Genomic DNA, 20,908 nt, shown 5'->3' with positions numbered 1-20,908 from the left:
AAGATGACACTGAGCACTGGACCCCTGAACTGGATGGAATTACATTTGTGAGCTGCCATATGGGTACTAGGAATTGAATCCGAATTCCCTGTGAGAGTACTAAGTGCTCATAAGCACTGAGCCTTTCAAGTCCTTTCTTCTCTCCTCCTCTTCTTCAAATAACTGGAGGGGCAAGGAGATAGGCTGCATTAGGAGGCTGCGGGGGGGGGGGGGGGAGGAGATAGGCTGCATTAGGAGGCTGGGGGGGGAGGAGAGAGGCTGCATTAGGAGGCTGGGGGGGGAGGAGAGAGGCTGCATTAGGAGGCTGGGGGGGAGGAGAGAGGCTGCATTAGGAGGTGGGGGGGAGGAGAGAGGCTGCATTAGGAGGCTGGGGGGGAGGAGAGAGGCTGCATTAGGAGGTGGGGGGGAGGAGAGAGGCTGCATTAGGAGGTGGGGGGAGGAGATAGGCTGCATTAGGAGGTGGGGGGGAGGAGATAGGCTGCATTAGGAGGCTGGGGGGGAGGAGATAGGCTGCATTAGGAGGTGGGGGGGAGGAGAGAGGCTGCATTAGGAGGTGGGGGGAGGAGATAGGCTGCATTAGAAGGCTGGGGGGGAGGAGATAGGCTGCATTAGGAGGTGGGGGGGAGGAGAGAGGCTGCATTAGGAGGTGGGGGGGGAGGAGATAGGCTGCATTAGGAGGTGGGGGACAACCTGTGAGAATCAATTTTTTTTTCTTCCACATCAAGGATAGAATTCAGAACTCGGGTCATCAGATCAGACAGCAAGCACGTTTATCCACGAAGCCATCTCACTGACACCAGAATACAGACATTTTTCTAAACTGTTAGGGAAGCATATAAACTAAGCACCTAGACAGAATCGAATTTATGGAGAAAGGAAGGGAAAAATAAAAGTGTGATTCTTGTTATATATTTTATACTTATTTCAAAACCAACTTTTAGTCTAGGATTGGTTTTAAAAATTTTGTGTGTGCACGTGCAGTGGGAGGGTGTTTGTGGAGGCCATAAGAGGATGTTAGTCATCTTGGGACAGAAGTCACAGGAAGTTAGGAGCTATCATCTAACATGGGTGGTGGGAACTGAACTTGGGTACCTAGTATAGAAGCAAGCTCTCTAGACTGTTGAGCTATCTCTATAGTCTTTTTAAATGTAGAAGTTCAATTTTAAACCATTACCTGACAATTGATGAATATGAGATACCAGATAGGTGTAGGCATAACCTTTGTCAAAGTACAGGGGGTCAGTGGGTATTGGCTCACTTTGTGCAGATCTGCTCAACAAGCACATCCTTCTCTTTCCTATTCTCACTGTAAGGCCAAGGGAAGAGTTACTTAGAGCAGGAACTCTGGAACTTTTCAGAACAGAATATAGTATTCATTTGTAACATTAGTATTCAAATACTAAAAATCCCATCCAAAATAAAAAACAAGCAGGCTCTTGGACAGTGGAGTTTTACTGCTACTACTACTACTATGAAATATTATATTTACTATAATAATAGATATTATATTTAATATAATAATTATTGTTTGTGTTTTCTGAGACAGGGTCCTTTTATGTAACCATGGCTGTCCTGGAACTCTCTATAAAGATCAAGCTGTCCTCAAACTCCCAGCGATTCACCTGCCTCTGCTTCCCAATTGCTAGGATTAAAGCTATAGCTACTATACCTAGCCTAGGTGTTACGTTACATACAATGTTTGCCTTATTTCTTGCCAGCCATCTCTAACTTACTGACAATTAATACTTTTTATCTGTATAAACATCCATTCATGTGTCTTCAAATATCATGTAAGGCTACTTTACACTGTAGCACTCAGGAATTTTGAGAACTTCTTGTTCTTTAAGTATCCTGATTAATGATATCTAGGAGTTCATGTCTGAAATGCCAAGATCACCAAACCCCTCTCATTTCACATTTAAGAGTACCAAAGGCTCTTTTCAAAGTTTTGTCCCTTTCGACACCTTCTTTAATGATATCTTAAAAAAAAAAAAAAGGCACTGAGAAATACTTGTTAACTAAATCAGGAATTAGGAATTAATGGAGGAGATAGAGCGTTGTCTCAGTGGTTAAGAGTACCTGCTGCTGCTCTTCCAAATACCCAGGTTCAACTCCCAGCACTAACATGATAGCTCACAACTGCTTCAAGTCCATTTCCAGGGGATCTGATGCCCTCCTTCTGACTCCATGGGCAGTAGGCCCACAAATGGTACATGGGCGTACGTATCCAGGTAAAACACTTATACATATAAAATAAAATAAGTGGGATTTACTTATTTGCATCCTATGTGTGTATTTTTCATGCATGCATGCCTGTATACCACTGTGTGCCTGGTGCCTCTGAAGTCAGGAGAGGGGACTGGATTCCCAGAATGGGAGTTAAAGCACAGTGAGTGGCCAAGTGGGTGCTGACAACTAAGCCTGGATTCTCTATGATAATAAGTGCTCTTTACCACTTACTTATCTCCTCATCCCCACATAAATACATCTTAAACAAACAGTTCAGGACTGGTGACTTGGTTATAGTCTTGTTGGATTTCTTTAAGCACTTTGCTTAGCTTTTCTCCTGTTCACTATATAGCAGATACTAAAGGTAGCTGGATTTTGTTTTTGTTTAAAGACATTCTCTGCAGGAATGAAATAATTCACATTTACTGCCAGCAATTTCCCCAACCAAGGCCCATGGAAGCTGAGCAGTGGCACCCTGCTTAATCAGCAGGAAGAAATGAAAACCAATAAAAGAAATACACGAGAGAAGAAAATGCAGGAGAGGGGAAACAAAAACCTCAGAGAAAAGATTTAGAAGTTAGAAGACTGCAGAGAGGAGAACTAGGCAGGGACGGTGAGGTGGCTCAGTGAGCAAAGGTGCCTGCTGCTTGGAAACATACATCAACGCCAGCAGTGCTGGCACACACCTTTAAGTCCCAGCACCCAGAGGCAGAGGCAGGTGGATTTCAAGGCCAGCCTGCTTTACAGAGTGAGTTCCAGGCGACACAGAGAACCATGTCTCAAAAAACCAAAAACCCAAAAAGCACAAACAAAAACTAAACCACCAAAACAAAACACCCTTTAAAAAACCACTGGCAAAACTATTCAAGAACAAGGGTCACGGCATGCTGTTATTTGCAATAACAGAACAACTCAGATGCTCCAGTACAAGGCTGATCAAATAAACCACAGTACATTCCCCAATGCATCATGAAGTGAATGAAACAAGTCCCTGTCTCCTGAGATGGGGTGATCTTTAAAAGAGTAAGATATAAAACAATATACCACAAAACGTTTACATGAGAAGACAGGAGTATGTAATACATACAGGTTTTATCTGTTTTTCAAAAGAAATACTGTTAAGATGCAAATAAAAGCAGCTGGAGGGATCGAGTCAGAGTAGCACCAGTCCTCTGCATATACAAAATGCATCATTTGTTTGTTTGTTTTTTTGAGACAGGGTCTCTCTGTTTAGCCTTAGCTGTCCTAGACTCATTTTGTCTAGCAGGTTGGCCTTGAACTCCTGGGAACTAGCATGCACCACCTCACTGGGCTCGATGACATAATTTTGACAGCCATAAAATCTAAAAACTAGTGGGGAAAAATCAAATTTAACATTAGTCATGTTTATGACAAACAGAAAAGAATGACTTCAAATAATTCGGGGTACAAAACTGACTGTCCCTTTTCAGTCAAAGACTATACCTGAAGGCAAGCAGATAAGTTAGGAACATTCTAGAGAAAAAGTTGAAGGGAAGAAGATGGCTCAGTAGGCAACGGCACTTACTGCCAAATCTGACGACTGGACTTTGTTTTCAGGGACCTACAGATATTATCTGTGACGTTGGTGAACTTATATAAAGTATAATTAATGCTTTTGTATAGCGTCTAAGATATAATATAACAAATACTTGACTTTTTTATTTTTAAAGATTAATTTATTACATATTCCAAATACGGTGTTCTATAATTAATTTATTACATATTCTACATATAGTGTTCTGTCTGCATGTATGCCTGCACATCAGAAGAGGGCACCAGATCTCATTATAGATGGCTATGAGCCACCATGTGGCTGCTGGGAATGGATCTCAGGGCCTCTGGAAGAGCAGCCTGTACCCTTAACCTTTGAGCCATCTCGCCTGCCCCAAATACTTGTCTTTTAAAAATCATTCTTCTTGCCAAGTATGGTGGTGCATGCCTTTAATCCCACTATTTGGGAAGAAGAGGCAAGTAGACCTCTGTGAGTTCAAGGCCAGCCTGGTCTACAGGACCAGCTTCCAGGACAGCAGAAGCTACATAATAGACAGACCCTGTCTCAAAAATCAACTAAACAACAACCAAAAAAGGAGTAATATACTATTTAATGTTCTCAGCCTTTAATAGTTAAGATCCCTGTATTTAAAATACACAGAAATGACAACCTTTTTTTCTGAGAAGTTAGTCATCTCTAATACAAAGTAAGTATAAAATGAAAACCATCATTACCAACCCTAATGTGTCTGGACACCTGGTCCACTGTTGGCACTGCTGAGGGAGGGGTTATACACCTGGTCCACTGTCGGCACTGCTGAGGGAGGGGTTATACACCTGGTCCACTGTTGACACTGCTGAGGGAGGGGTTATACACCTGGTCCACTGTCGGCACTGCTGAGGGAGGGGTTATACACCTGGCCCACTGTCCGCACTGCTGAGGGAGGGGTTATACACCTGGTCCACTGTTGACACTGCTGAGGGAGGGGTTATACACCTGGTCCACTGTTGGCAGTGCTGAGGGAGGGGTTATACACCTGGTCCACTGTTGGCACTGCTGAGGGAGGGGTTATACACCTGGTCCACTGTTGACACTGCTGAGGGAAGGGGTTATACACCTGGTCCACTGTTGGCACTGCTGAGGGAGGGGTTATACACCTGGTCCACTGTTGACACTGCTGAGGGAGGGGTTATACACCTGGTCTACTGTTGGCACTGCTAAGGGAGGGGTTATACACCTGGTCCACTGTCGGCACTGCTGAGAGAAGGGTTATACACCTGGTCCACTGTTGGCAGTGCTGAGGGAGTGGTTATACATCTGGTCCACTGTTGGCACTGCTGAGGGAGGGGTTATACACCTGGTCCACTGTTGGCAGTGCTGAGGGAGGGGTTATACACCTGGTCCACTGTTGACACTGCTGAGGGAGGGGTTATACACCTGGTCCACTGTTGGCACTGCTGAGGGAGGGGTTATACACCTGGTCCACTGTTGACACTGCTGAGGGAGGGGTTATACACCTGGTCTACTGTTGGCAGTGCTGAGGGAGTGGTTATACACCTGGTCCACTGTTGGCAGTGCTGAGGGAGGGGTTATACACCTGGTCCACTGTTGACACTGCTGAGAAAAGGGGTTATACACATGGTCCACTGTTGGCACTGCTGAGGGAGGGGTTATACACCTGGTCCACTGTTGGCAGTGCTGAGGGAGGGGTTATACACTTGGTCCACTGTTGGCAGTGCTGAGGGAGGGGTTATACACCTGGTCCACTGTTGGCACTGCTGAGGGAGGGGTTATACACCTGGTCCACTGTCGGCAGTGCTGAGGGAGGGGTTATACACCTGGTCCACTGTTGACACTGCTGAGGGAGGGGTTATACACCTGGTCCACTGTCGGCACTGCTGAGGGAGGGGTTATACACCTGGCCCACTGTCCGCACTGCTGAGGGAGGGGTTATACACCTGGTCCACTGTTGACACTGCTGAGGGAGGGGTTATACACCTGGTCCACTGTTGGCAGTGCTGAGGGAGGGGTTATACACCTGGTCCACTGTTGGCACTGCTGAGGGAGGGGTTATACACCTGGTCCACTGTTGACACTGCTGAGGGAAGGGGTTATACACCTGGTCCACTGTTGGCACTGCTGAGGGAGGGGTTATACACCTGGTCCACTGTTGACACTGCTGAGGGAGGGGTTATACACCTGGTCTACTGTTGGCACTGCTAAGGGAGGGGTTATACACCTGGTCCACTGTCGGCACTGCTGAGAGAAGGGTTATACACCTGGTCCACTGTTGGCAGTGCTGAGGGAGTGGTTATACATCTGGTCCACTGTTGGCACTGCTGAGGGAGGGGTTATACACCTGGTCCACTGTTGGCAGTGCTGAGGGAGGGGTTATACACCTGGTCCACTGTTGACACTGCTGAGGGAGGGGTTATACACCTGGTCCACTGTTGGCACTGCTGAGGGAGGGGTTATACACCTGGTCCACTGTTGACACTGCTGAGGGAGGGGTTATACACCTGGTCTACTGTTGGCAGTGCTGAGGGAGTGGTTATACACCTGGTCCACTGTTGGCAGTGCTGAGGGAGGGGTTATACACCTGGTCCACTGTTGACACTGCTGAGAAAAGGGGTTATACACATGGTCCACTGTTGGCACTGCTGAGGGAGGGGTTATACACCTGGTCCACTGTTGGCAGTGCTGAGGGAGGGGTTATACACTTGGTCCACTGTTGGCAGTGCTGAGGGAGGGGTTATACACCTGGTCCACTGTTGGCACTGCTGAGGGAGGGGTTATACACCTGGTCCACTGTCGGCAGTGCTGAGGGAGGGGTTATACACCTGGTCCACTGTTGACACTGCTGAGGGAGGGGTTATACACCTGGTCCACTGTTGACACTGCTGAGGGAGGGGTTATACACCTGGCCCACTGTTGGCACTGCTGAGGGAGGGGTTATACACCTGGTCCACTGTTGGCACTGCTGAGGGAGGGGTTATACACCTGGTCCACTGTTGGCACTGCTGAGGGAGGGGTTATACACCTGGTCCACTGTTGGCACTGCTGAGGGAGGGGTTATACACCTGGTCCACTGTTGGCAGTGCTGAGGGAGGGGTTATACACCTGGTCCACTGTTGGCACTGCTGAGGGAAGGGGTTATACACCTGGTCCACTGTTGACACTGCTGAGGGAGGGGTTATACACCTGGTCCACTGTTGGCAGTGCTGAGGGAGGGGTTATACACCTGGTCCACTGTTGGCACTGCTGAGGGAGGGGTTATACAGCTGGTCCACTGTTGGCAGTGCTGAGGGAGGGGCTATACACCTGGTCCACTGTTGACACTGCTGAGGGAGGGGTTATACACCTGGTCCACTGTTGACACTGCTGAGGGAGGGGTTATACACCTGGTCCACTGTTGACACTGCTGAGGGAGGGGTTATACACCTGGTCCACTGTTGACACTGCTGAGGGAGGGGTTATATACCTGGTCCACTGTTGACACTGCTGAGGGAGGGGTTATACACCTGGTCCACTGTTGACACTGCTGAGGGAGGGGTTATACACCTGGTCCACTGTTGGCAGTGCTGAGGGAAGGGGTTATACACCTGGTCCACTGTTGGCAGTGCTGAGGGAGGGGTTATACACCTGGTCCACTGTTGGCACTGCTGAGGGAGGGGTTATACACCTGGCCCACTGTTGGCACTGCTGAGGGAGGGGTTATACACCTGGTCCACTGTTGGCAGTGCTGAGGGAGGGGTTATACACCTGGTCCACTGTTGGCACTGCTGAGGGAGGGGTTATACACCTGGCCCACTGTTGGCACTGCTGAGGGAGGGGTTATACACCTGGTCCACTGTTGGCACTGCTGAGGGAGGGGTTATACACCTGGTCCACTGTTGGCAGTGCTGAGGGAGGGGTTATACACCTGGTCCACTGTTGGCACTGCTGAGGGAGGGGTTATACACCTGGTCTACTGTTGGCACTGCTGAGGGAGGGGTTATACACCTGGTCCACTGTTGGCACTGCTGAGGGAGGGGTTATACACCTGGTCCACTGTTGGCAGTGCTGAGGGAGGGGTTATACACCTGATCCACTCTTGACACTGCTGAGGGAAGGGGTTATACACCTGGTCCACTGTTGGCACTGCTGAGGGAAGGGGTTATACAAACTTTGGAGCAAGGGGTTTAGCTGGTGGTCTTAAGGCCAATAGGGGTGGGCTTTGAGGGTGATAGCCTGGCTCTCCTTCCTATGTGATACTGAATATGACCAACCACACCACTCCCATGTCTTCACTACCCTGAGTAACTGATAGTGTGAGCCAGAGCACATTCCTTCTCCCTTCAGTTGCTTCTGCCAGGTATTTTTCACAATGCCAGCAAAGTCCTTAATACAAACTAAGCTTAAATTAATTTTGAACCCATTAATTAACTAATTAATGATATAACATTTTATGGCATAATGAGTCTTCCTAATAGAGATTTTAAGGTTTGGCAAACTTGAAGTGTAGTGCTGGGTACACTTTGAGCTGACAAGGAATGCGAACTGTCAAAAGCAAACCATTCTCCCCTCTAAAACAATTCTGCTAAATGCTGTACTTCAAACATTATTTTTAGGGATCATGATTGACAACTAAATTCTGAAATCCATACAGAGAATCTAAAGTCCAAATGAACACTAAAAGTAAAGTGCCAATAGACCCCTAAATCAATAACAATCATCAATGATGTAGACCCTTTTCAAGGATCACTAGTCTTACCTAGAAGGTGACTCCTATAGGATAGCTCTTTCCTAAGAAGATAAGCTACAGCTTTCATTACAATCAACTCCTTTTGGGATTGAAATAAAATAACAGTTCATGAAATTTAGTAGGGCCTTAACATTTAATAGGCTAATAATTGCTGGTTTTTAAATGGTGACAATTTGATAATAAATATACCTTAAATTTCTGGTTTTCTTTCCTACAATAAAATGGTCATTTGTAAATTAAATTTGAGTTTTAACTGATTATATAAATAATATATTAAGATATTTAAGATACCATAAATCTAGTCTCATTTAAAAAATTCTTGATTATGGTTTTATCTTTTACAAACACTGCTGCATATATTTTAAATCTATTAAGTTTATGAAAACATAAAATATAAATATGAAACACTGACTAAATGATTTGAAAATAATAGTTTTGTTTATATTTTGAGACAGGGTTTCATTTATTCTAGGCTGGCCTTGAACTACCTATGTAGTCAAGGCTGAGCTTGAATAGGTCTTTCTGTCTCCACCTCCTGAGTGCTGGGGTTACAGGTGTGTGCTGCCACTCCAGCCTTGGTACTGTTATTCATAAAATACATTTAATGATCTTTTGTACAGCCCCAACAATACCTCTGGAGAAAGCAATACTTTATCCATACCACCCAAAGTAAGTTTAGTTGGAAAAAAAACCAACTCCCCTCAAATACAGAACAATCTAACCCAAATACATAAAATATGAACAGTTATTTTACCATTTGACTACTAATTCAAAGTCAAACATTGTGGGGAGAAAAAAAAAGCCCCAAATATTTATGTACAGAGGCACACATCTTTAACCCTAGCACTGGGAGGCAGAAGCAGACAAATCTCCAAAGTGAGCTCTAGGCCAGCCAGGGATACACAGTGAGGCTGATTTTTGGTTTTATTGTTGTTTTAAGTCTATCTATCATCCTTATTTTATATGTAACTTGCCCTGGATTTTGATCACCAGCACTAAGGAAGGGGTGTGTGTGTTAGGGGAAGGAGGGAGTGTGACAACAATCCAGCTGGCCTGTGTGCAGCGTTATAGTCACACGATCTTCTCTATCAGGATGGCAAAGACAACATAAGCATATTGAGGTATTCCTGTGTTTCCTAAAAGTAAGAGGAAACATGTAAGTGGTTGATAAAATTAAAAAGCTAATTAAATATAAGATTAACCACGATGAAGGAAGACATAAAAATCAAGAAGAATTTATTATGACATATAAAAAGGTTATGTGATAACAGACCCATTTTTGAAAAGAACAAAAAGAAATGTGGAGATTAAAAATACTTCAGTGAATATCCTGGAAATCAATTCACAAAGAAGGTTAAGTCCATCTTTAATGTTTTCCAACACATAAAAAGAATGTAAGAACTTAAAAAAAGAAAATCATAGCAAGGAAATGTTTACATGTGCAACCCAAGCTCTGGGAAACACACAGAAAGAAGTAAAGGCCAGCCCTAATTTACATGAAGTATTCAAGCCAGCAGCAAACTGAAGCTATATAAGGTACTCTCAGGGCTGTGAATTTAAAAAAAAAAAAAAAAAAAGGCCCATTTTGTTGCGTATGCACCTCTTGCAATAAATTTGAGTCAGCACCAATGACAGCTCTGCAGTCCTCCTATGTGGTGCTGATCAGGTGGTTGCAGAGCTTCGGCTCACAGCAACACAATGCAGCTGAGCAGGCAAGCACAGCCCACAGCCAGAAACCCTTCCGACTCTCCAGAACAAGACGACCTTTAAGCCTCAAGTTTCCCGGAGAGAATGAGATGCTGATGTTGAAGACGACATTATGGTAAGCAGTTATTTAAATTGGTAAAAGACCGACTTTAGATTTTTCCCCTTTTATTTAGCTTATTTTCTTCTTAAGCCAACGCTAGGATCAAATACATTCAATAACAAGTGCATGCACCAAAATTTGCTGCAGTAATAGTTGAGGTTTTCTCTTTAATGTCCACTCACTTTCTAAATAAATATATTGCTTTTCCTTCAGAAGTGGTACTGAAATAAACAGGGGGGAAATCACTTTACAGAACGTGATGTTTAAAGGTATGCTATCGGTCTTGATTTGTCCGAGCTCATTAAAATGTTTTTTTACCCGGATATAATTATCCATGAAAAGATGAAAATTTTTTTTAAAAAGCTGTTTTCCTCTAATTGTTTTAGCATCCAACTACAAACATACTGTGTCTTACAATGCTGCAGAGATTTAAGAAAAACAGACATGACAGCCATTTTTTTTTCTGAATTAAAAAAAACATTATCAAAAATAGTAACAGCCTAAGTAAGACTGTAAAACTCACTTGCAGATGAGGCCATTCTAACATATTAAGGCTCTGAGAAGATAAGTAAGAACGAATCTAGTAAAGGGTAAAAATAAAGAAAAAAACCGCAGGAGAGCATCTCTCTCTCTCTCTCTCTCTCTCTCTCTCTCTCTCTCTGCCTCTCTCTCTCTCTCTCTCTCTGCCTCTCTCTCTCTCTCTCTCTCTCTCTCTCTCTCTCTCTCTCTCTCGCTCTCTCTCTCTGCCTCTCTGCTTCTCTCCCTCCCTCCCTCCCTCAATTCCCCCACCCCCACCCACCACATAGCCCCAGTTGAAGGATTAGGCATTTGGACTATAAATGAAGGGCAGCTTTGTTAGTTTAATCACTGGAACAATTATAAAAGGACTCAACAACAAGGAGGTTTATTGAAAATTTTGCCGAATGCTAACTGACCCATGCAGATGCTGAAAGTGTATTTGCATATTAAAAGAAGGATGTATCTGTTTGTTTTCAGGCTTTGATGGAATATCAGATATTGAAAATGTCTTCCTGCCTGTTCATCCTTCTGTTTCTCACGCCTGGTATTTTATGCATTTGTCCTCTCCAATGTATATGCACAGAGAGGCACAGGCATGTGGACTGTTCAGGCAGAAACTTGACTACATTACCGCCTGGACTGCAAGAGAACATTATACATTTAAACCTGTCTTATAACCACTTTACTGACCTGCATAACCAGTTAACCCAATATACCAATCTGAGGACCCTGGATATTTCAAACAACAGGCTTGAAAGTCTGCCTGCTCAGTTACCTCGGTCTCTCTGGAACATGTCTGCTGCTAACAACAACATTAAACTTCTTGACAAATCTGATACTGCTTATCAGTGGAACCTTAAATACCTGGATGTTTCTAAGAATATGTTAGAAAAGGTTGTTCTCATTAAAAATACACTAAGAAGTCTTGAGGTTCTCAACCTCAGCAGTAACAAACTTTGGACAGTTCCAACAAACATGCCTTCCAAACTACACATTGTGGACCTGTCTAATAACTCACTGACACAAATCCTTCCAGGGACATTAATAAACCTGACAAGTCTCACACATCTTTACCTGCACAACAATAAATTCACATTCATTCCAGATCAGTCTTTTGACCAACTCTTGCAGCTGCAAGAGATAACTCTTGATAATAACAGGTGGTCGTGTGACCATAAACAAAACATTACTTACTTATTGAAGTGGATGATGGAAACAAAAGCCCATGTGATAGGGACTCCTTGTTCTAAGCAGGTATCTTCTCTGAAGGAAGAGAGCATGTACCCCACACCTCCTGGATTTACCTCAAGCTTATTCACTCTCAGTGGGATGCAGACAGTGGACACCATTAACTCTCTGAGTATGGGAACTCAACCCAAAGTGACCAAAATACCCAAACACTATCGAGGAAAGGAAACAACATTTGGTGTCACACTAAGCAAGGGTACCACTTTTACTAGCACTGAGAGGGCTCTGGCGCCCTACCCAGAAGACACATCCACAGAAATGACCAATTCACATGAAGCAGCAGCTGCAACTCTAACTATTCACCTCCAGGACGGAACGATTTCAAACACAAGCCTCATTAGTGCAACAAAATCATCCCCGACCCCCATGACCCTGAGCATCACTAGTGGCATGCCAAATAATTTCTCTGAAATGCCTCAACAAAGCACAACCCTTAACTTACGGAGGGAAGAAACAACTGCAAACGTAAAGACTCAACTACCTTCTGTGGCTAGTGCTTGGAAAGTAAATGCTTCACTCCTTTTAATGCTCAATGCTGTGGTCATGCTGGTGGGCTGAGGGTCTGCAGTTTCTGAAACTAAGGAGAGCCTTCCTCCCTGATGTACAGTTGGGAAAGTATGCCCCTATCTAACCAGTGATTCAAGCTATATTATGTATTCAAGAAAGCCAGTCTTGTATTTCTGACTTTGATGTAAAGGAAGTAATTTGTCTTAATTAAAAGTGCACAATGTCTTGGTACTTGCTGCTATTTTACTGTCTTAAGTAAAACTAATGACTTTTTTTTTTAAAGAAATGTTTCCTTTTTAAGGCTTCAACTTATTGCAAAAATATAAAAAGCTTCTAAACTTTAATATGTATTTTATGTATGTTTACACTGTCAAATGTAAAAAATAAAAGGTCTATGCTCATAGCGGTGTCCACTTAACTTTCTAGACATTATCATAATAATCATTTAGTAGACTCAAGATGAACTAACAATTTCTGTTAGTTCAGGGAATCCTGATATGGCCTGTAAGGAGAATGCAATGTGGGGCACTCAAGGTTTTGCCACTGAAGTAAAACCAAGGCTGCCGCTCTGTAATGGTTACATCACATCATTGTTTTACACACAAGCCAGAATTGTTTTAAATCTAAATGATGGCCTGCTTCTGAGGAACTCTTGGCTACTTCACAGATTATATAATGGACAACAGCTCTTCAAAAGGCTAGAAGGCACTTGGCTTTGCATCTTAACAAGGAAAACTTAACTTCGTTTTGCCTTTAAGAAAAGTATTAAAAACAAAAGAATAAAAAGTTTTAGTTTAAGGACTTGCTAAAGAGTTTTCTTGCATATTCAATAGATTATCCATTCATCAGAATTAAATATTTTCAGTTAAAATCATACAATTAATGTAGGAAAAATTTATCTTTTATAAAATCAGAAATATAATCTGATCAACCAAATTTAAAGTAAGATTAGCTCATGGCTAAAGCCATGGAGTCTAATGGCCCAGGTCATTCTGAGAGAGCATGTGTGATGGTGAGAAAAGAGTGGGTGTGGTTCCTTTAGTCCCACAGCCAGGTAATTATCTGATAAAGTGGACTAGTGATGAGGCTGGGCAGGGGACAGATTTGACTCCAAATCAACTGCACTGGACATCAACTAGACAAAAGTATTGAGAATTTTGGACAAAATATAAAAGTACTTCATTTTATGAAATAGCAACAAACATAAGAAACAGCTGAGAATCAACAAAAGAAACTTCAACATAGGCTAAATTAAAATGCAAGTAGTACATCCAGAGGGCGTGAGCTGTAAGGGAGGCATTCATTTTTGTGAGCTATAAAGAGGAATCTAACTTCAAGCACTTCTAAATTTTGTGAGAGTACAGAGGTAAGTTATTTTTTTCCTAAAAAAATTAAAAATTCAGGTAGTTTTCTTTCCTGGATTAAGAGCACAGATGCCTCCTGCCCTGTCCTGTTTCGTTTACCTGTGCAGATTGTACGCACCTACGACTGGACATACTGGACGTCTGTGCCCACTACTCTTTGCTTACTGGCTTGAGACGTGGTTTCTCATTGAACTTATGCTTGTCACTTTGGCTAGGCTAGGTGACAGTGATCTCTTGAGGATCTGTCTGTTCCTACCCTAACCTCAATGCTAGGGGGTACAGACACAAGCAACCATGTCTGACTTTTTTTTACATGGGTCCTGGGGACTCCAACTTTCATCCTCATGTTTGAAGAACAAGGATTCTTACCCAGTGAGTTATCTTCTTAGCCACTTAAGAATATTTCCATTCAGAAAGTAACACCATTCTACTGAACTCCTCTCCACACACTTTTCATTGTTGTGTTGAGACAGGGTTTCACTATGGAGCACTAGCTGGGTTGGAACTCCTTATATAGACCAGGTTGGCCTCCAACTCCCAGAGATCTACTTGTCTCTGCCTCCAAGCGCGGTGATTAAAGGCAGCACTGCCACACCTGTCCTAAACCGTTTTTCTTTTCTTTCTTTTTTTTTTTTTTCAAAGAAGACCTAAGCTTACGGAAAAGTAGTTATATTTCAATAAAAATCCTTCCTTATATTGTCTTGATGGTAGCTCTATAAACTTGTCTCACTATACTAAGTAATCTCATCATGAAGAAAAGCCCCTAAAATGATTTTAAAAAGCATTATATTGGGCTGGAGAGATGGCTCAGAGGTTAAAGAGCACTGCTTGCTCTTCCAGAGGTCCTAAGTTCAATTCCCAGCAACCACATGGTGGCTCACAACCATCTATAATGTGATCTGATGCCCTCTTCTGTCATGCAGGCCTACATGCAGACAGAGCACTGTATACATAATAAATAAGCTTAAAAAATGCATTACCTCTTCAAATGGGTATGCTGTCCAGTCTCCCTTCCAAAATGATCTAGTATCTTCACTATCCCTGGCAGAGGCTAGCTGTTTTCATAGTGCTACAACATACATAGTTTGAGTTGTTGTTGTTTTTTACAGATACATAGAGTTTCACAAGACCATATTAGTTACAGCTAACTTCGAAATTGTGGATACCATAGAATTTCTATGGAGACAATAAAAACAAAGTATAATTAAGGATGATAACATTAGCAGTACCTATGCTTTATAACATCCTAACACACGTGCAATATGCAGAGAAAAGGCTTGGTAAATTTAAAGTACAACATCTGTCAACTACACTGACTATTATCCTTAGGAAAAAGTATTATCTAGCCTTAAAGTAATTAGATAATGCTTCCCCTGTAAGGAAATTATATTTATATTATTATTAATCAAAGAGAGCTCATCTCCAAATGCTACTTATTATTACTTCCAAATACTTTAAAATGAGGTATTTCTCAGTATCCCTTCCTTAGGCACTTATATGTATAAGTATAGGTATACATCAGCATGCGCGCGCTCTCTCTCTCTCTCTCTCTCTCTCTCTCTCTCTCTCTCTCTCTCTCTCCCTCCCTCCCTCCCTCTCTCTCCCTCCCTCCCTCTCTCTCTCTCTCTCTCTCTCTCTCTCTCTCTCTCTCTCTCTCTCTCTCTCTCACAGACACACACACACACCCCAGGGGCTGGAGAGATAGCCCAGTGGTTAAGAGCACTTGTTGCTCTTGTATAGGCCCTAGGTTTGGATCCTAGCATCAACAAAGTGGCTCACAACCATTCATAAGTATAGTTCTAGGAGACCTGATACTCTTTTCTGAACTCTGTGGGCAACAGACATGTGTGGTACACATACATACCTGCTATCAAAACAGTCAAATACCAAAAAAAAAAAAAAAAAAAAAAAAAAGATAGATAGATAAAGAGATAAATAAATAATAAAGAGGGATAAAGGAAAAAAGGAAAAATAATCAACATATTTAATTTATAAAAAAAAAGCCCATCATTTGGGATAGTCTATAAAAAACCACATAGATAACAATTTAGAAAAATAAGAAACTAAGTTCTTATTCTTAATAGATGAAATAATTTCTTATTGAAACGATTCCTTGAGAACACTTTAAGCAACATAACTTTAACTGACAACAAAATAAATATGGATAAATAAATGATTTCTTCATATGTTGATTGAAATAACTAAAAAAATCATAGGAAAAAAACTATTAATGCCAAAGAAATAACATCCACACTGAATCTGCAGGGCCCAATGGGTGACTGTAGAAAACATTAATGTGAAGTAATAAATTCAGATCTCCCAATTTATTCATTTGTTCAACCACAGTTAGCTAGTGTTGGAACACATCAATGGCTATGTACAGGAGAGACATCTTGACTAGTTACCATAACACTGCAATCATGAGAGTATAATTTAAGGATTAAGCATTTTTTGACAAGCGCTTCAATGAGAATCTTTTAAAAATAAGACATAAAATACTTAGGTCATTTAGAAAAATAAACAGGTTAAAAACCCACCTCCAAACCCAGAAAAAAAATGCTAGATATACCTTAGTATCAACCACAGTGAGACAGAAGGTAGCAGTGTAAGGGGAAAAAGGCAGAGCTGGGGTCTGGCTCAGCGGCAGAGCGTACGCTGAAGAGGCCTGGGCTTTAGCCTCAGCACATGTGCACGCAGGCACATAATCAACACACAGAGGCACACTTAAGACATCCGTCAATACAGAAATAATAAAGCACAATTAGTGCAGAGGACATAAGAGAGAATTCCACACATGAGAAACTTTTTCTGGATGTGTGTTTGTGTCTGTGTGTGTGTGTGCGAGTGCGTGCGTACGTGCGTGCGTAAATCAGGCTGGCCTCAAACTCACAGCAATCTGTCTGCCTCTGCCTCCCAGAGTGCTGAGATTACACTCATGTGCCACTGAGGCTGGCTTAAAATATTTTTAAACTACATTTTATTTATTGAGAGAAAGAGAGGGAGGGAAAGAAAAAGGGAGGGAAGAAAGGAGAGAGAGAATGAGAGGAAGGAGGGGGAGGGAGGGTAGGAGGGAGGGACGGGGACGGGAAGGGGAGAGGGGGAGAAAGAGGGAATCACAGTGCATGCGTGGGGAGGTCAGAGGACTACTTGTTGAAGTCAGTTCCTTCCATCACTTGGGCTTGAGAGATCAAACTCAGGTCATCAGGCGTGAAGGTGAGCACCTTTACCACTGAGCCATCTTGCTGGTCTCAAACTTCCAACCTTCCTGCCTCAGTTTTGGGATTTCAAGCATTATACTCCCATGCCCACCCAACAAAGTCCTTTATTAGTTGTAACATTAAAAAATTAGCTCTATGCCTCAAGGTAGAATTACAAGAAAAAAATGAGATAACACACAGTGTTTAAAATGGTGCCTAGCACACATCATTTCTAGCACACTGCTAACTTTGGGGGTAAAAGAGCCAGAGATCAAAAGGATAAGGAAAGATTCAATGGAAGCGCACAGGGAAAACTGGAAGACATGGGCTGGAGAGATGGATCAATGGTTAAGAGTGCTTGTTGCTCTTGCCAACAACCTGGATTCCCAGCACCTAAAGGTTAGCTCAAACCATCTATACCTCCAGTTCCAGGGGATCTGATGCCTCTTCTGATCGCCTCAGGTACCAGGCACACATGTAGTGCACATACATAAACGCAAGCAAGACATTCATACACATAAAATAAAAAGGATAAAAATAAGAAAAATTGAAGACACATTAAATTCATAGAATACATACAACAAAGTAAATTATAAAGAGATTGCCAAGAAATCTGTCAATATAGGTCTTCTGAGTTCTTTATGTTGAAACATCAAACCTGATAAAAGTATTAAGATGGAATACTATAAAGGAAGAGTTTTTTAATATTAAAAATCATAATTTTTTTTCCTAGTAGTTATCTGGGCAAAGGACATAAACAGAATGTTGACAACACAGGAAACATGAGAATATGGTCAGCCACTTAACTAAGAGACACAATAAAAATAAAGTGTGCCATCTTAAAAATTCTTAAAATAGGGCTGGAGAGATGGCTCAGAGGTTAAGAGCACTGGCTGCTCTTCCAGAGGTTCTGAGTTCAATTTCCAGCAACCACATGGTGACTCACGACCATCTATAATGAGATTTGGTGCCCTCTTATGGCCCACACAGGCATACATGCAGGCAGAACATTGTATACATAATATATAAATAAATCTTTTTTTAAAAAAAATCCTTAAAATAACAAGCAAATTTAAAAAATGTATGGGATAAAATCAGTACCAGGGAAGATAATACAAAGGCCATATTCACACACTGACACAATTCGTTTGGACAGTAACTTGGCCACGAATCAAAACCCAACATCCTCATATAGCGCCACGTAGACCAAACAAACTAAACTTTCTGTTACTCAATTCCCTATGCTCTCTTCAGCCACCAGGCTTTTAGGAATGCTATATGCCTCTCTTGTGTTGGCGACCTTCTTCATCCTTTGTACTTCAATTCTGACGTTCTTTCTCCCAAGTTTCTTTTATTGACTACCTTTATCTGAATCCCTAAGTAACAAGAAGAACAGATCAAAGATGTGAACAGTGCACTAACGATGACCTACTTCCAACAGCCAAGTCTACTCTAGAATCTACAGCTCCTCCATTTAGGTCAAAGCAAAGTCCTGAGGGAGAGTAAAGAAAAATTAAGAATGAAGGAAGTCAAGTGTAGTGTTTGCTACTTAGAAGCTCCTAAGACCACCCACCTCAGAGGGGAAAATGAAACCAGAGGAACGGATCTGGCTAGAGTGCTACTTGCCATCCAAAAAACTAGTTCAGGGCAGTGTGAGTGGGAACTAATTCCAGATAATTGCTAATTGTTAATTCTGAAAATTCCTGAAAATTTTAGTATAGCAAGCTACTCAAATGAAGTCTGCCAGGGAGTGAAAGCTAATTGTCACCTCAGTGTATCGGTGTGTTCAGCAGACTCATTTGTCTCACACACTGAAAACTGTAGTGCAAAGTGAGGTCTTTAAGAGGCTTTTAAGAAATGCCATCTCAGTTCAGTGTCTTCTATTCATAAAATGTGTCAAAGAACACAGTGACAAATACAGGATAAACACCTATCTTTCATCATTAGAATCCCTGCTTGAGATTCTGTATTTGTTGGGGTTATTAACAAAGTACAGAAATCAAGCGTGAACACGAAACAAAACGGCAGAATTGCTTAGCTACACACGAAGTTCAATAGAAAGAACATGTTTATGTTTTGTTATTTTAAAGTCTATTCTCTTGTTAACTGACTGTGTTCTGATTTTAAAAGTAGTTTAAAACATATAAATTATTCAAGAGTGTTGTAAGGAATGGGTTAGGGTCTAAGAGATGGTTCAGCCAGTACAGTGCTTTCTGGGCAAGCACAAAGCTCTGAGTTTGGATGCCTGGCACTCAGGTATACTAGCAGCAGCATGCTGTAGTATCACCCTAGGAGGTGGAGACAGGAGGACCCTGGGGTCAGCCAGTCTAAGCAAGTCAGTGAGCTCCAGGGCCAGAAAAAGACCATTTTTCAAAAAATAAGGATAAGAGTAATAAAAAGCATTATCCAACATCAACTTCAGGCCTCTGGATGTACGTATACATATGTGTATAACTGCATGTACATGTTCAAAGAAACGGGTTAGATGTAGTAATCTCCTTGTGGAGGCTACTCAAATGTTTGTTTTATTACAGGAATTTTATTCTGTTTTATATTTATAGGCGTTTTGCCTGCATTTTTGTTCCCCACATTGTTTGCCCCCCATGTATGCCTGGTACTCAATGAAGCCAGAAGGCAACACTGGATTCCTTGGAACAGGAGTTACAGACAGTTGAGAGCTGACATGTAGGTGCTGAGAATTGAACCTAGATCCTTTGAAAGAGTAGCCAATGTTGGTAACTGCCAAGCCATCAGTCCATACATAAACCTTTTAATATATAAGAAATCCTTGGTCACTAATGAGCTCAGAAAGAGAAATGACTGAACCCATATAGGCAAACAGATTCCTCTTCACAGTTACACTTCAAGTAGTTGATCTGTTTATCTCATGGAGACTATGACTTAATTTAAAGCGTGCATATCTGCATGTGTGTGCATGTGTGCCTCTGTCTAGAGGTCAGGTCAGGTAACCTCATGTGTTGATCTTTGAATTTTCCCTTGTTTGAGGCACAGTCTGTCTTGTTTGTTGCTGTGCTGCATACAGTAGCTGAGGTGGCCCATGGACTTTCAGGAAGATTCTCCCTGTCCCCACCTTCCACGGGACTGTGGTTATTATAGATGTACTCCAATGCTACCACCTTCTGAGCTCTGAGGATCTAAACTCAGGTCATCGTGCTAATCACACCAGGAAATACAATTTTTATTTTGCATTATTTTGTTGCCCATAGTCACAGTTCAAACACAATGAACACTTCTAAAAGCCGAGGGATTATGAATGACTTTTAAATACTTGCTTCAACAGAAAATAAGCTTAGATTTAATGGCTTTTCATCAAGCAGAAAGAAGAGAGAGACATCAAACCATCAGTAAGGGAAAACAAAAATGCCATATACCACAATAACCACTGGGAGAGCTATCATGTGCCAACCAAAGCCTCCGTGACCACTAACACATCTCAGATATTATAAGAGTATCTGGCACATAGCCACAGCCATTTACCAGCTCTATTGTGTAGACACTCAATATTCAACGTATTTCCTCATACCAATGACAATTAAGCAAAGTGATTGTTTAAAAATAATTTCATCTAATGTAGGAACTACTATTTCCTCATGGTATGGCTTTTCTATAAGATCGTATCAAATCTTTTCTTTTGTCTTGTTTTGTTTTGACAGGTCCTGCTATATAATATATGCTGCTCTGAACCTCACTCTGCCTCAGCCTCCCCAATGTTGGGATAACAGATTTATGCCACCACACGAAGCTCTCTTGCTTTCATAA

General features: G+C 42.2%; 2 protein-coding genes across 9 annotated transcripts in view; one reads left to right on the top strand and one right to left on the bottom strand.

The window, feature by feature from the left end:
- Positions 1-20,908, bottom strand: part of NF1 (neurofibromin 1) — a 250,177-nt gene that overhangs the window by 65,723 nt on the left and 163,546 nt on the right. The window lies entirely within an intron of this gene.
- OMG (oligodendrocyte myelin glycoprotein) lies at positions 10,119-12,968 on the top strand. The gene is made up of 2 exons (XM_084750443.1): positions 10,119-10,308; positions 11,290-12,968. The coding sequence occupies exons 1-2, from the start codon at positions 10,306-10,308 to the stop codon at positions 12,616-12,618; spliced, it is 1,332 nt and encodes a 443-aa protein (XP_084606569.1). The 5' UTR covers positions 10,119-10,305; the 3' UTR covers positions 12,619-12,968.

The sequence above is a fragment of the Acomys minous genome, assembly GCF_964271855.1.
Source record: "Acomys minous genome assembly, chromosome: 12".
In the NCBI taxonomy this organism is placed as follows: Eukaryota; Metazoa; Chordata; class Mammalia; order Rodentia; family Muridae; genus Acomys; species Acomys minous.
Note: the sequence above shows the minus strand (reverse complement) of the source record. Positions and strands in the feature narration are given on the sequence as shown.